We start from the raw sequence: 12,602 nt of genomic DNA on the forward strand, positions 1-12,602 counted from the left end.
AGCCCTGAGCTGCAGAGCCCTCTTCCTCTGTCCTATTCCTTTCACCTTTAGCAAGGGGGATTCTTCTCACGAGGGACCTGGCCCTTGTCTTGCAGAAGGTATTCTGCAGCCTCTGGGGCCCTGCTTGAGGTGAGGCTCCCCTGTTTTCTCTTCCCGGACAGAGGCAGGTGAGTGGGGGTCTCGGGGTGGGGGGAGGGCCGAATAGCTGCATGATTGCCAACACGTGTGGGAGCCAGGATGCGAAGACGGGGGTGGGAGGTGGGCAGAGGGGCTGGGGGTTGAGTTAACCAAAGGAGCCTGCAAAATAGAAACAGGCTATTAGTGATCCATTAGTCAAAGATATCCAGTTGCATCCTAGGTAATCCATTAAAGCCAACATCGGAGTGCATTAGGAAGGCCCTGGGCTCGGGGAGCAGGAGGAGGAAGCCGGGGCAATCTGGCTTGAATTACAAAGTTAAAAGCCAGGGAAAAAAAAGAAAAGATGCCCTAAATATTTAATGCCGGGTGTTTGAGGAGACAGAACAGGAAAGTCTGCCGGGGGAAGAAGGAAAATTTGGAGGCAGAAGCAAAGGCCAAGCAGCCTCCCTCTCCGAGTCACGGAAACCAAGAGCCAGCCTGCCCCGCCCGGATGTCCAACGCCCATGGGTTGGGTTGGGGGCCCTGAAGAAGGATTGGGATGGGGGGGGGGCTCCATCATCCACAAACGACCTGGACTGCGGGAGCAATGGGGATCCAGTCTGAGAAAAGTGCCAACCAATGGGGACTGACTAGCTGATGCCTTAGAGGACAGAATTACGGAATAACCAACTTGGAAGGGACCTCAGAGGTCATCTAGCCCAACCCCCGGCTCAAGCAGAAGACTTCATACTATTCCAGCCTCTTCTTAAAAGCCTCCAGTGATGGAGCAACCACAACTTCTGGAGGCAACTTCTGTTCCACTGGTTAATTAACAGAATAACAGAGATGGAAGGGACCTTGGAGGTCTTCCAGCCCAACCCCCTGCTCGAGCAGGAGACCCTCTACCATTTCAGACAAGTGGCTGTGCAGTCTTTTCTTGAAAACGTTCAGTAATGGAGACCCACAACTTCTGGAGGGAAGCAGTTCCACTGGTCAATTGTTCTCCCACCCCCATCCAGGTCTCAAAGTCTCCCCCCCTCCCTCCCCCTCCCTCCCAGACAGACAGACAGATATGGCTGACCTCTGACCCCTCCCTTTCTGCATTCATACGAACCCCGGTTTCTCTGGGGGGTGGAATGTCCTCTGAATGCGTGACACCCCCAGTTCTTAGCAAAGAGGGATTTTTAGCAGGATAGGATTAACGCTGCATAGATGTAGATGGCACGGGAATAGCACTGCATTGCTGAAACCGTCTCCTCCCTAGCCTAGTTTGGACGTGGGGTCCTGCTCCCCACTTGCCCCGTCTAAAGTTGAGGTTGCATCCAGCATCCTGGGGGAAAAACTCAGTCTTCCTCCCCGAGAGTTTTCCAGAGCTGGGAGTTACTGAACCTGTAGTACAGCAGCAGTGCAGCTATTCACCCAGATCTCTAGTGGAGGGGGGGGGGGGACAAATTACAGAGAAGGGAGGATCCCCCCCCCCCAAGCAATTGGAAGTGATTTTCGCTTAGGGGAAAGATGGGGTGAAGCCAAGGCGGTGGCGGGGCTGAAACCAGTGCCTTCACCCTGCCTGGATCTGGCTCGGAAGGAGGATGCTGGGCTGGGCGAAGAGATGCAGTGGGGGGGGGGGGGAGGTGCAAAAGGGAGGGAGGGGGGCAAATCCAATCAAACCTTTATTGTCAATGCACAACATGTGTACAACGAAATTGAATGAGCCTCCCTTGGTGCCCCCCAAAACACAGAATACGCCTCAATAACTCGATAAATTAAAAAAAAAAAAGAAAGGAAATCCCTTAACCCAAATAAGTAATAACTAGCACACGTTCCCTGTACGTATCTGTATATAACATTATATTACACCGGTATAAACATGTTGCACATTGCGCTGGCCCTTGCAAGCCCATCATATTAAACCTGATTGTGATGTTAGGTTGCGTTCAGCATAAAAAGCTCTTTTTCAGCCTGCTCCTTTGGCTGAACAAATAAGGGTGTAGGGAGGGGGGGGGATCCAAGGGTCCCAGCTTCAGCATTTTAGCCCCCCTCCCACTGCAAACAGCCCTCCTCTGAAGGCAGCCAGGAGCTGAATCAGAGCCAGGAGGGGCACCAGGGCAGGGCAGGCAGGAGGGGGGAGGCAGCCAGGCACAATTGGGGAGGGGTCTCAGTCCGGAGAAAGGGAGACGCGCCCCTGCAGGGCTGGTCCGGGAGAGGCTGCCTACCCCAATGCCCCATCCTTGGGTGGGGGGCTGGACTAGATGACCTACAAGGTCCCTTCCAACTCTGTTAATCTAATCTGTATCCTTGCCCAACTCTCAACCTGGAGCTTTTCCTTGCTCCCCAGCCACGATGAACTGCCTCTGCTTCCCTGCCCCCTAAGTTGGGGGGCTGGGGATGGAGGGTCCCACTTCCACATCTGTCCCTGATGCAAGGGGCCATTCAAATCTTCGGGGAAGGGGGGGGAGGGACTAGAAAGCAAGAGACTAATTTAAGACACCTGACCTGAGAAACCCCCAAAGATCCCCACTGCCCAGTTGCAACTCCCCAAAATGCGAGCAATTGTGGACCCACTGCATCTCTCTGCTCCATTGTCCCAAAGATGCTTTTTCAGGAGGCAACTGGGCTTCCTTGTTTTTTTCTTTTGAAGACCTTTCGCTTCTCATCAGAGAAGCTTCTTCGGCTCTGACTGGATGGTGGAAGATGGAAAGGATTGATACTCCTTGCAGACAGCTGGTCCTTTGCATCCTTTTAGAGGGTCGTTGAGGCCACTTGGAGGTTTCTCTGGTGTCCTCAGGGCCACCTGAGTGGTGCAGATGGGTGTTCTACAACACACTCCTTTCAGCAATTCCAATAAGGCTCCACACCCATTTGTATCACTCAGGTGACCCTGAGGACACAGACAAACCTCCAAGTAGCCTCAATGGCCCTCTAAAACAGTGTTTCTCAACCTTGGAAGCTTGAAGATGGGTGGACTTCAACTCCCAGAATCCCCCAGCCAGCGCTGCTGGCTGGGGGATTCTGGGAGTTGAAGTCCACCCATCTTCAAGCTACCAAGGTTGAGAAACACTGCTCTAAAAGGATGCAAATGACCAACCAGCTGTCTGCAAGGAGTATAAATCCTTCCATTCCACACCATCCAGTCAGAGCTGAAGAAGCTTCTTGGATGAGAAGCGAAACATCTTCAAAAGAAAAAAAACAAGGAAGTCCAGTTGCCTGTTGAAAAAAAAGCACCTTTGTGATTCCTTCCATTTCTGTTCCAAGGAGGAGCTGAAGGAGGGGCTCATGAAAAGCAGGGCTGGGTCATGCCTTTGAGACACACACACACACACACACACACAGAGCCTGGAGACCACTTCACAGCCCATCTTGGCCATCTTCCAAGTCAGTCTCCCCAGCTTCTGACCTCACCCCACAGGAATGTTCCCCCCTCCCATCCCATCTCCTAGGGGATATTATCTACAGAGAAAATAAGTAGGTGAAAAGTCAAGCCTTATCTTTTTATGGCAGCATCAGAATGCTGACATCTCCGCTATGGGGCCCAAAATTTCTTTTTTTTTTTAATTGAAAAAGTTTTATTAGTAAAACAAATACAGTTTTCCCACAATCCTCCCACCCAACCCCCCCTCCCCCTCCCCGACTTCCCAGAACAGAACACAAGGTATTTCTATTAACTTTTAACAATAAACTAAATTGCTTAACCAACCATTAAACTAACACCCTCTAAAAAAATTCTTAACCCCTCATAGATAAAATCCTACTTCTTAGACATAATACTTCTAATATCACTTATATAACGCTTATACAATTAAAAGAAATCATTCATAAGCTATTTGATATTTTCTAGTCTGATACTTATTTTGAATATAATCGGGGCCCAAAATTTCTGTTGCTAAGCAGGTCGGTTGTTAAATGAGGTTTGCTCCATATTACGACCTTTCTTGCCACCGTTGTTAACGGCATCACTGCAAGTGTTAAGTGAATCACAGGGTCGTTCATTGAATCTGGGTTCCCTGTGGCTTTTCAGAAGGTTGCAAAAGAGGGATCACGTGACCCCCGGGACAGTGCGACCGTCATAAATGAGAGTCACTTGCCAAGCGCCTGAATTTTGATCATGAGGGTGCTGCAATGGTCATGTGAAAAATGGTCATAAGTCACTTTTTTCAGTGCCGTTTTAACTTTAGTGAACAGTCACTAAATGGATGGTTGGAAGTTGAGAACTGCCTGTGATGTATGTGCCAGCCAGATGAACCTGGATCATTTTCTTTTAACAACCTCATAATCCCTTGTGGAGTGGAGACTCGGCAACTGAATGGAGCTAGCAGGGTGTTTACTGGCCGGATGCCCTTCCTGTCACCAATGCGGAGTTTTGTTCAGCAGATACCTTCTCATCGTGCCCAGAGAGGCAGATATTTCTCAGCCTCCTGATGGTGCGGCGAGAGCTCCACCTCTAGGCCACCGCACTGCTCAGCCAGATGAATCCGGACGCTCTTTTTAAAAGCATTTTAATTGGTAGGAAGCCCCCCCACCCCCCACCCCCCAAAAAAAAACAGGATGCCCCATGGTGAAAGCAAAGGGCCCACATGCATTCTGCCAAGCCTCTGGCTCTTTGCCCCCACCCTCTAATAGGAAAGCCCGGGGGGGTGGTGTTGGGGTGTCACTCACGTGCTGCCACTGGTCGATGATGAGCGGTCTGTATCTCAAGAAGAACTTGAGGGGGAAGGAGTCCGGGTCCGGCCAGGAGGAAGGGTACTGCCAAGTCACCAGCAGCCTCCGGGCATTGCTGGGGATTGGTTTCGCAATCACATTTTCGGGGGGATCTGGTTTTACTGTTCAAGGAAGCAAAAGAGAAGAAGAAAAATACAATGAGAGGTTCAGGCGCATCCACTAAGGGCAGGGGTGCCAAACCCTGGCATCTTTTAAGACCTTTAAGGAGAAATTTTCTGAACAGTGAGAACAATCAACCCATGGAACAGAAGTTGTGGGAGCTTCATCACCGGAGGCTTTTAAGAAGAGACTGGAGTGCCCTCTGTCAGAAATGGTGTAAGGTCTCCTGCTTGGGGAGGTGGGTTGGACTAGATGACCCACAAGGTCCCTTCCATCTCTGTTAATCTGTATACCTGTGGACTTCAACTCCCAGAATTCTCCAACCACCAGGCTCAGAGAGCGCCAGGGACTCCATAATCCATCCGAGTTGAAGGTTGTAGGAATTGGATATATCTAGTCTAAGGAAAATAAGAGCTGGGGGGGGGAGGGGGGAGGGGACAGGATAGCAGTCTTTCAATATTTGAGGGGCTGCCACAAAGGAGAGGGGTTCACCTATTCTCCAAAACACTTGAAGGCAGGACAAGAAACAATGGATGGAAACTAATCGAGAAGCAACCAGGAATTAAGGAGGAATTTCCTAAAGGTGAAAGCAATCAACCAGTGGAACTGCTTGCCACCAGAGGTTGTGGGGGCTCCGTCACTGGATGTTTTTAAGAAGAGACTAGACAGCCACTTGTCTGAAATGGTAGAGGGTCTCTCCTGATGGAGCAGGGGGTTGGACTAGAAGACCTCCAAGGTCCTTTCCAGCGCTATTATTATTCTGTTAATTCTGGGCTGCACAGATTCTGTTCTCTCCGTTTCTTGGGTTCATCGCGTTGAGAGTGTTGCAGAAATCCGGACTCTCTTTGTGGCTGCGCAGACGATCAGTGTCTGGTAAGCAAGGAGGCCCATTTAGTTTTGGCAGGGAGGAAGAGGGGGCTGCGTAAATGCATTACAGTCTCCTTGTATTTACTCTGAAGCTGCCCAGCTGAGCAGATCCTAGGAGAAACACAAAGAAACAAATGAAGAGTTTTGTTCGTAGATGCCTTGAAAGGAATTGGCCATCTGGAACAAAGCTTGCTCCGAGTCTGGAAATTCGTTTACAGGTTGGATTAACCTGAAATATGAAAGCTGCATTCCTGCTGCAATCATTAGGAAGATAGAAAATTGGTTGTTTTACAGGGAAACCAAAACCAAAAAGGTTTCAGGGGTTTTATTGTTTTGTAAGCCTCCCAGAGTTACCTTGGAGAGTGAGATGGGTAGCATACAAATCTAATAAAAGAATAAAAACGTTTTAAAAAGTTGGCTCCCGCTCTGTTCTTTTATGTACGCCCTTAATTTTTACTGTGTAGAATAAAAAGGGATAAAAAGGAGGTATGTCAATGAGATACTTGCAAAGGTTGAAAGATAGCCGTCTTTAATAAAAACCAGTTGCAACACCTGAAAATCTCTCTCTCTCTCTCTCTCTCTGTGTGTGTGTGTGTTGCATGTATGTATCATGGCTGAATTTTGCCTGTCCGTCCATCCATCTTCTAGTATCTATCATATCATATCATCTCTCTCTCTCTCTCATCTGTCTCTCTCTCTCTCTCTTTCTCTCTCTCTCTCTATCTATCATCTACCTATCTACCTATCTACCTACTTACCTACCTACCTACCTACCTATCTATCCATCCACCATCATCTATCTTTCTCCATCTCTCTCTCTCTCTCTCTCTCTCTCTCTCTCTCTCTCTCTCTCTCATCATCTAACTATCTCAAACTTCCCCCCTTATTTAACAAACACTCATGTACTTTTACTTATATTACTATGGCTTTTATTTATTCTGTGCTTGCTGCTATGGTGAAGCTCCTGACCAATGGGAGGGCAGCCTCCCCCCCACCGCGTTCCTTTGCCCAAATGCCGCCCCCTTCCTTAGAAGCCCCTCTCTTCTCCAGATGCTATTTGGGGTCAAATGTGGACCCCCCCCTTTAGCATCAGGAAAAGCCTTTTAATTTTTCCAGCAGAGTATGAAAGAGGGAGTGCCAAATGCCACAGAGATGATGACCCCATTAGAGCCTCCGGGTGCTTTTGACAATCATGTTTGCGTGTTGTGCGTGTGAGAACAGACGCAGGCGTGGGCGTCCGACACGCTGCCCTTGCCCCCCCTCCCCAATTTCACACTCTCCCTTGCAACAGAGTGCAAAACGCCCCTTGCTCGGAATCGGTAGCCAAAGGGCTGCCCCGCAGCTTCTCCGTAGGACGGCCCTTCTTGAAAGCCAATTCCTTATCACACAACATTCCACGGATTCCAGAGAGCCTTCGACTTACAACCCTTCATTAGTGACCCTTCGAAGTTACAACATCACTTATGGCTCTTTTACACACTTATGACTTTTGCAGCATCCCCGCGGTCACCCGGTCAAAATTCAGACGCTGGACAACTGACATGTATTTATGACGGTCGCAATGTCCTGGGGGGGGGGTGTCACGTGATCCCCCTTTTGCCACTTTCTGAGAAGCAAAGTCTGTGGGGAAGCCGAATTAAGTCGTGTTACTAACTAAACCAGTGTTTCTCAACCTTGGAAGCTTGAAGATGGGTGGACTTCAACTCCCAGAATCCCCCAGCCAGCGCTGCTGGCTGGGGGATTCTGGGAGTTGAAGTCCATCCATCTTCAAGCTACCAAGGTTGAGAAACACTGAACTAAACAATGGCAGTGATTCACTTAACAACTGTGGCAAGAAAGGTTGTAAAATGGGGGCAAGACTCACTTAACAACTGTCTCACTTAGCAACAGAAATTGTCCTCACTGTTAGGAATTTTCTAGGTTGCTTCTCTTCTTGATGAGTTTCCATCCGTTGCTCCTTGCCCTGTCTTTGGAGAATAATTTGACCCCCTCCTCTTCTCTGTGGCAGCCCCTCAAATACTGGAAGGCTGCTATCATGTTACCCCTAATTCTTCTTTTCTCTAGATTAGCCAAACCCAAATCCTGCAGCCGTCCTTCATATGTTTTAGACTCCAGGATTTTGATCATCTTAGCTGCTCTTCTCTGCACTCTTTCCAAAGTCTCAACCTCTTTTTTTGTGATGTGGTGACCAAAGCTGGAGGCAATAGGGTCCTCTCCCTCTCCTGGTTTTCCTTCCTTGCCCCCTTGGGGCCTTCTTGCCCATCGTCCCCATCGACCCTTGCACCCCCAAATAGTCCAGGTCCCCGAGAGAGCCCCATCGTGCTGCCCTCAGGGCAACTGAACCTCCAAAATGCCCAGATGTCTCCCTCGGCATATTTGAGCTCATCCTCTGCACGTCACACGGTACAACAGTGGCAGCGGCATCTGCCCCGGATGGCTTTTGATGTGGAGAATAATTAACACCGTCAGGATGTTACATTTTTAATGCCGGGTGTTTGCTTTCCATAATTTGCCCAGGGCTCCCATTAGAAAACCTGAGCCTGGAGAATTCCCTTTTCTGTCTCCCGCTGCATTTGCATCAGGAACGCAAACACCAGCTGTCAAGCTGCGTTCGCCTTTATTGTGGTGACACCACCACAACTCGGGATCCAGCAAGGGGCCTTACACAACCCCCCTGCCAGGCACCAAGTCACACTTGCAAAGCTTTCGCAAACACAATGCCTGAAGTTGTGTTTGCTCCATCACTGGAGATTTTTTAAAGAAGACATTGGACAGCCATTCATCCGGAATGGTAGAGGGTCTCCTGCCTGAGCAGGGGGTTGGACTAGAAGATCTCCAAGGAACCTTCCCACTCTGTCGTTGTATGTAATGAGTCCTTGAAAGATCCTTGGCCTGATAACTTCTTGGAAGCCCATCCCTGATCCCCCTTTTCTGGGCCACATTGGCGGCTACTGGGCACAGACCCTGGAGGATGGGATGCACCTGGTCTGGTAGCACCCACCATCTCTGTCATGGCACCCAACCTAGGAGCCCAGGCTGTGGTGGAAAGTGGTCTGGATTCCCAGGAGAGCAAAGAGGCAGCGAAGCTTTGATAGTGTATGAGAAAGAAGGTGAAGCCAGCGCCTCCCTAACTGTTCCCAGAGGATATCAATAAGGATGCAAATAGCTGCTTTAGTCTGGCAAAATTCCATCTATAGGCAAAGAACATTAGGGGAAACGACTTTTAAGTCATCCCGTGGGTCATTCTTAGTTGTTTTTTTGGGGGGGGGGCTGACACAGGCTGGCCCCAAGAAGATTTGCCCCTTGGGGCCTTTTCTCTCACACCGAGGACCTTGTACAGGCAATCCTTGACTTATGACCATTCATTTAGTGATTATTTGAAGTTACAACGGCACTGAAAAAAGTTATTTGTGACCATTTTTCACACTTGCGCTGCATTTCCACGGTGATGTGATCAAAATTCGGCCACTTGACAACTGGCTCATATTTATGACGGTTGCAGAGTCCTGGAGCCCCCAGAGAAATTTTGGATCAATTGTACTTGTAAATTGGGGACTATCTGTATCCAGAGCCTGGCCATTTCTTTGATCTTTAGAGGAGAAAAAGTCCCTATTGGGCAAATTGTCTTTTAAATCAATTTATTATTTATTATACTTGGCTCAATTTCAATTTCTCCAAATGGCATCACTTCACAGTGCTTGCTTTGTTGTTATGCCTCCGAGCAAGGTCAACGGAGGTTTCTTTGTCATCCAGGTCCTGGTTGTCTCAAAGGTGTTTTTTTTCCAAGAGGCAACTGGACTTTCTTCGTTTTTCTTTAAGACGTTTCGCTTCTCATCCAAGAAGCTTCTTCAGCTCTGACTGCAAAGATTTATACTCCTTGCAGACAGCTGGTCATTTGCATTTTTTAAAGGGAGTCCTTGAGGCCGCTTGGAGGATTTTCTGTGTCCTCAGGGTCACCTGAGTGGTGCAACAGCCTGAGCTTGTCTTCACCAGAGAAGGGACCCAGGGCAGAAAGCATCCTGCAGCCAAGAAGGCTCCACACCCATCTGCACCACTCAAGTGATCCTGAGGACACAGATAAAACCTCCAAGCGGCCTCAAGGACTCTCTTTAAAAATGCAAATGACCAGCTGTCTGCAAGGAGTATAAATCCTTGCAGTCAGAGCTGAAGAAGCTTCTTGGATGAGAAGCGAAACGTCTTAAAGAAAAAACAAGAAAAGCCCAGTTGCCTCTTGGAAAAAAAACGCCTTTGAGACAACCAGGACCTGGATGAGAAAGAAACCTCCGTTGACCTTGCTCGGAGGCATAACAACAAAGCAAGCACTGTGAAGTGATGCCATGTGGAGAAATTGGCCCGAAATATCCATTAAAAAAACAAAGAGAGATTTTATACCTGTTGCATCCTTCACTAAAGGCCTCGTCAAAGGCATTTGATCCATCCGCTGTCCCCAATTGCCACCTAAAGTCCTGATTAGAGTGAGCCTCCACTGCCCGTTGCCCATTTCCCTGCAAGGAGCATTGAACATCAATGCACCAAACACTTTCCTAAGTGGGAACCCGGGGCCTCCTTCCCAGGCCTAATTGCTCGTTCAGGCTTTTTAATTTTCTGCTTCCCAACCTCTCGGCTCTGACTGTTTGCACAGCTGCCCTGCACAGGCCTGTTTTGAACATGCCAGGCTCGCTTCTGGACCCCCCTGGACCCCCTCGACATCCCAAGGTGTCACTAAGTGAGTCACATCCCTAGGACAGAGATGGTGTCCTGACCCAGCTCCCCAAACACAACAAACCCTCTGTAGTTGAAGCAATGATTCCTTTATGAGAAGTGCTAGCAGCCCCGGCAAAAAGTTTCTCTCTCACCGCAGGCTAAGAAGTCTGTCCGGCAGGGAGAAGAATCGTTGTCTGCCACATCTATTCATCTCCGCCCCCTGCCTTTTATCCCCAGAGCTAAGGTGGGGCTTCTCTAGAAGCGGTGTCTCTTCCGTCCCGAGGACCGGCCCATAGATTTCCCCAGCTCTCCTCTCCTCTCTGCCTTCTGCGCATCCGTGCTTCAGGCACTGGACCCAGCTGTTCCTCCTCTTCCTCATCAGCCACCTCCAGACAAGGGGCTGTTGACTCCCCACCTGAGGGCTGACGGACGGCCCAGGCTCCACCTCTGTCCCTCTCTCTCTGCCAGCTCCATTCCCTCTTCCCCCTCGGAGCTCTCAGGTTGCCTTGATGCTGGCCCTGACTCCCACGCCTCCTCCTCCTCCACCACCTCCTCTGATTTGGCTGCTGGAGGGGCCGGTGGCTGACAGGCCACAACAGATGGGACTTTAAGAGACCTGAGCAGGGAGATGCAGCCGAGATGCCCAGAGACCCTGCCTCTTCCTGCTGCAATTTAAACTGGAAATGGGATGCGACCGCCTCCTTTCAGGTGGTGGCTAATTGCAGGTGGAGGGCAATTGCAGATAAAAAAAAAAACACTTCCCCCATTTGCCAGCAAGCTGGCACGTTTTCTTTGGACTCACTGGGAGGCCGGGAGCTTCCCACTGGAGAACCCAAAAGGGAAACTGGCTGGACCCGGGTTCTTGACCCCAGCCCTCTCCAGAAGGGTCAGACCAGTGCCCCCTCTGCTCCAGGGAAGCAGTAAGAAATGGATGCTTGTAGAGTTAGGAAGTATTTCAGTTCCGGTTGGCCAAAGGGGCCCTGTCTGGCATGTTACAGACCTAGCAGGGGGATGCTAAGCTTGACTAGTTTTAATTTTGGTTTGTTTTCTTGCGTGTGGAAACCCAGCCTGTTTGGTTCAGTTAGGAAAAAAATGAGTTGCATCAATAGCCCAGAGAAGGGTGTTGTGTGAACCCAGCCACTACAGGTACTCCTTGATTTACAACCGGTCATTTAGGACCTGTGTGAAGTTACGACCGATCCGATAAAGGGGACTTATGACTCTGATTTGAAGTTCCAGCAGTTGGGACCCCCTCTGAGGTCACGTGATTAAACGAGTGCAATCCCCTGACCCTGTTTTATGATTATTTTGCTGAAAACCGTCATTTGCTTTCAGATTTTAGCAAACCCACTTTTCAGGCTAGAGCGAAACACAGGTTGGCTTTATGACCGCCACAAAAAAGGCAGTGAAATAAGGCCAGTGGACTGACCCATTTTATGACCGCTGTGATGTACAACCTTTAATGGGCAGGCTCCATATGTTGAGGACTAGCAGAGAATGGCCTTTAGTGAGTTATTCTTCTCTGAACTTTGTTCCCTGTGTACGGTTGGTGGAAAGAGCAGCTTTGAAAGAGCTAGTCTCACCTTGATGGAAATGTAGTTCGTAGATTAAAAGGGGGAGGCAGAAATTACAGAATTATAGAATAACAGAGTTGGAAGGGAACTTGGAGGTCTTCTAGTCCAGCCCCTTGCTCAGGCAGGGGACCGTAAAAACCATTTCAGACAGGTGGGGGTCCAATCTCTCCTTGAAAACCTCCAGTGATGAAGCACCCATAGCTTCTGAAGGGATGTCATTCCGCTGATTAATTAACAGAGTAACAGAATAACAGAGTTGGGAGGGATCTTGGAGGTCTTCTAGTCCAACCCCCTTCTCAGGCAGAAAACCCTATAGCATTTCAGACAAATGGTTGTCCAATCTCTTCTTTAAAGCCTCCAGTGATGGAGCCCCCACAACTTCTGGAGGCAAGCAGTTCCACTGGTCAATTGCCCTCACTGTTAGGAAGTTTCTCCTTAATTCCAGGTTGCTTCTCTCCTTTTGATGAGTTTCCATCCATTGTTTCTTGTCCAGCCTTTGGAGAGTAGGTCGCCCCCCTCCCTTCT

General features: G+C 49.3%; 1 protein-coding gene across 5 annotated transcripts in view; it reads right to left on the reverse strand.

Annotated features, from left to right (window-relative positions):
- Window positions 1-12,602, reverse strand: part of CNTFR (ciliary neurotrophic factor receptor) — a 320,495-nt gene that overhangs the window by 13,065 nt on the left and 294,828 nt on the right. For all 5 annotated transcript variants that reach the window (XM_034441950.3, XM_087885461.1, XM_087885460.1 and 2 more), the window contains one exon: window positions 4,771-4,934. In XM_034441950.3, the coding sequence (XP_034297841.2) occupies window positions 4,771-4,934 (164 nt within the window). The remainder of the gene's footprint in view (window positions 1-4,770; window positions 4,935-12,602) is intronic.

Source organism: Pantherophis guttatus, chromosome 2 (assembly GCF_059756535.1).
Source record: "Pantherophis guttatus breed Tessera chromosome 2, ASM5975653v1, whole genome shotgun sequence".
Classification (NCBI taxonomy): domain Eukaryota; kingdom Metazoa; phylum Chordata; class Lepidosauria; order Squamata; family Colubridae; genus Pantherophis; species Pantherophis guttatus.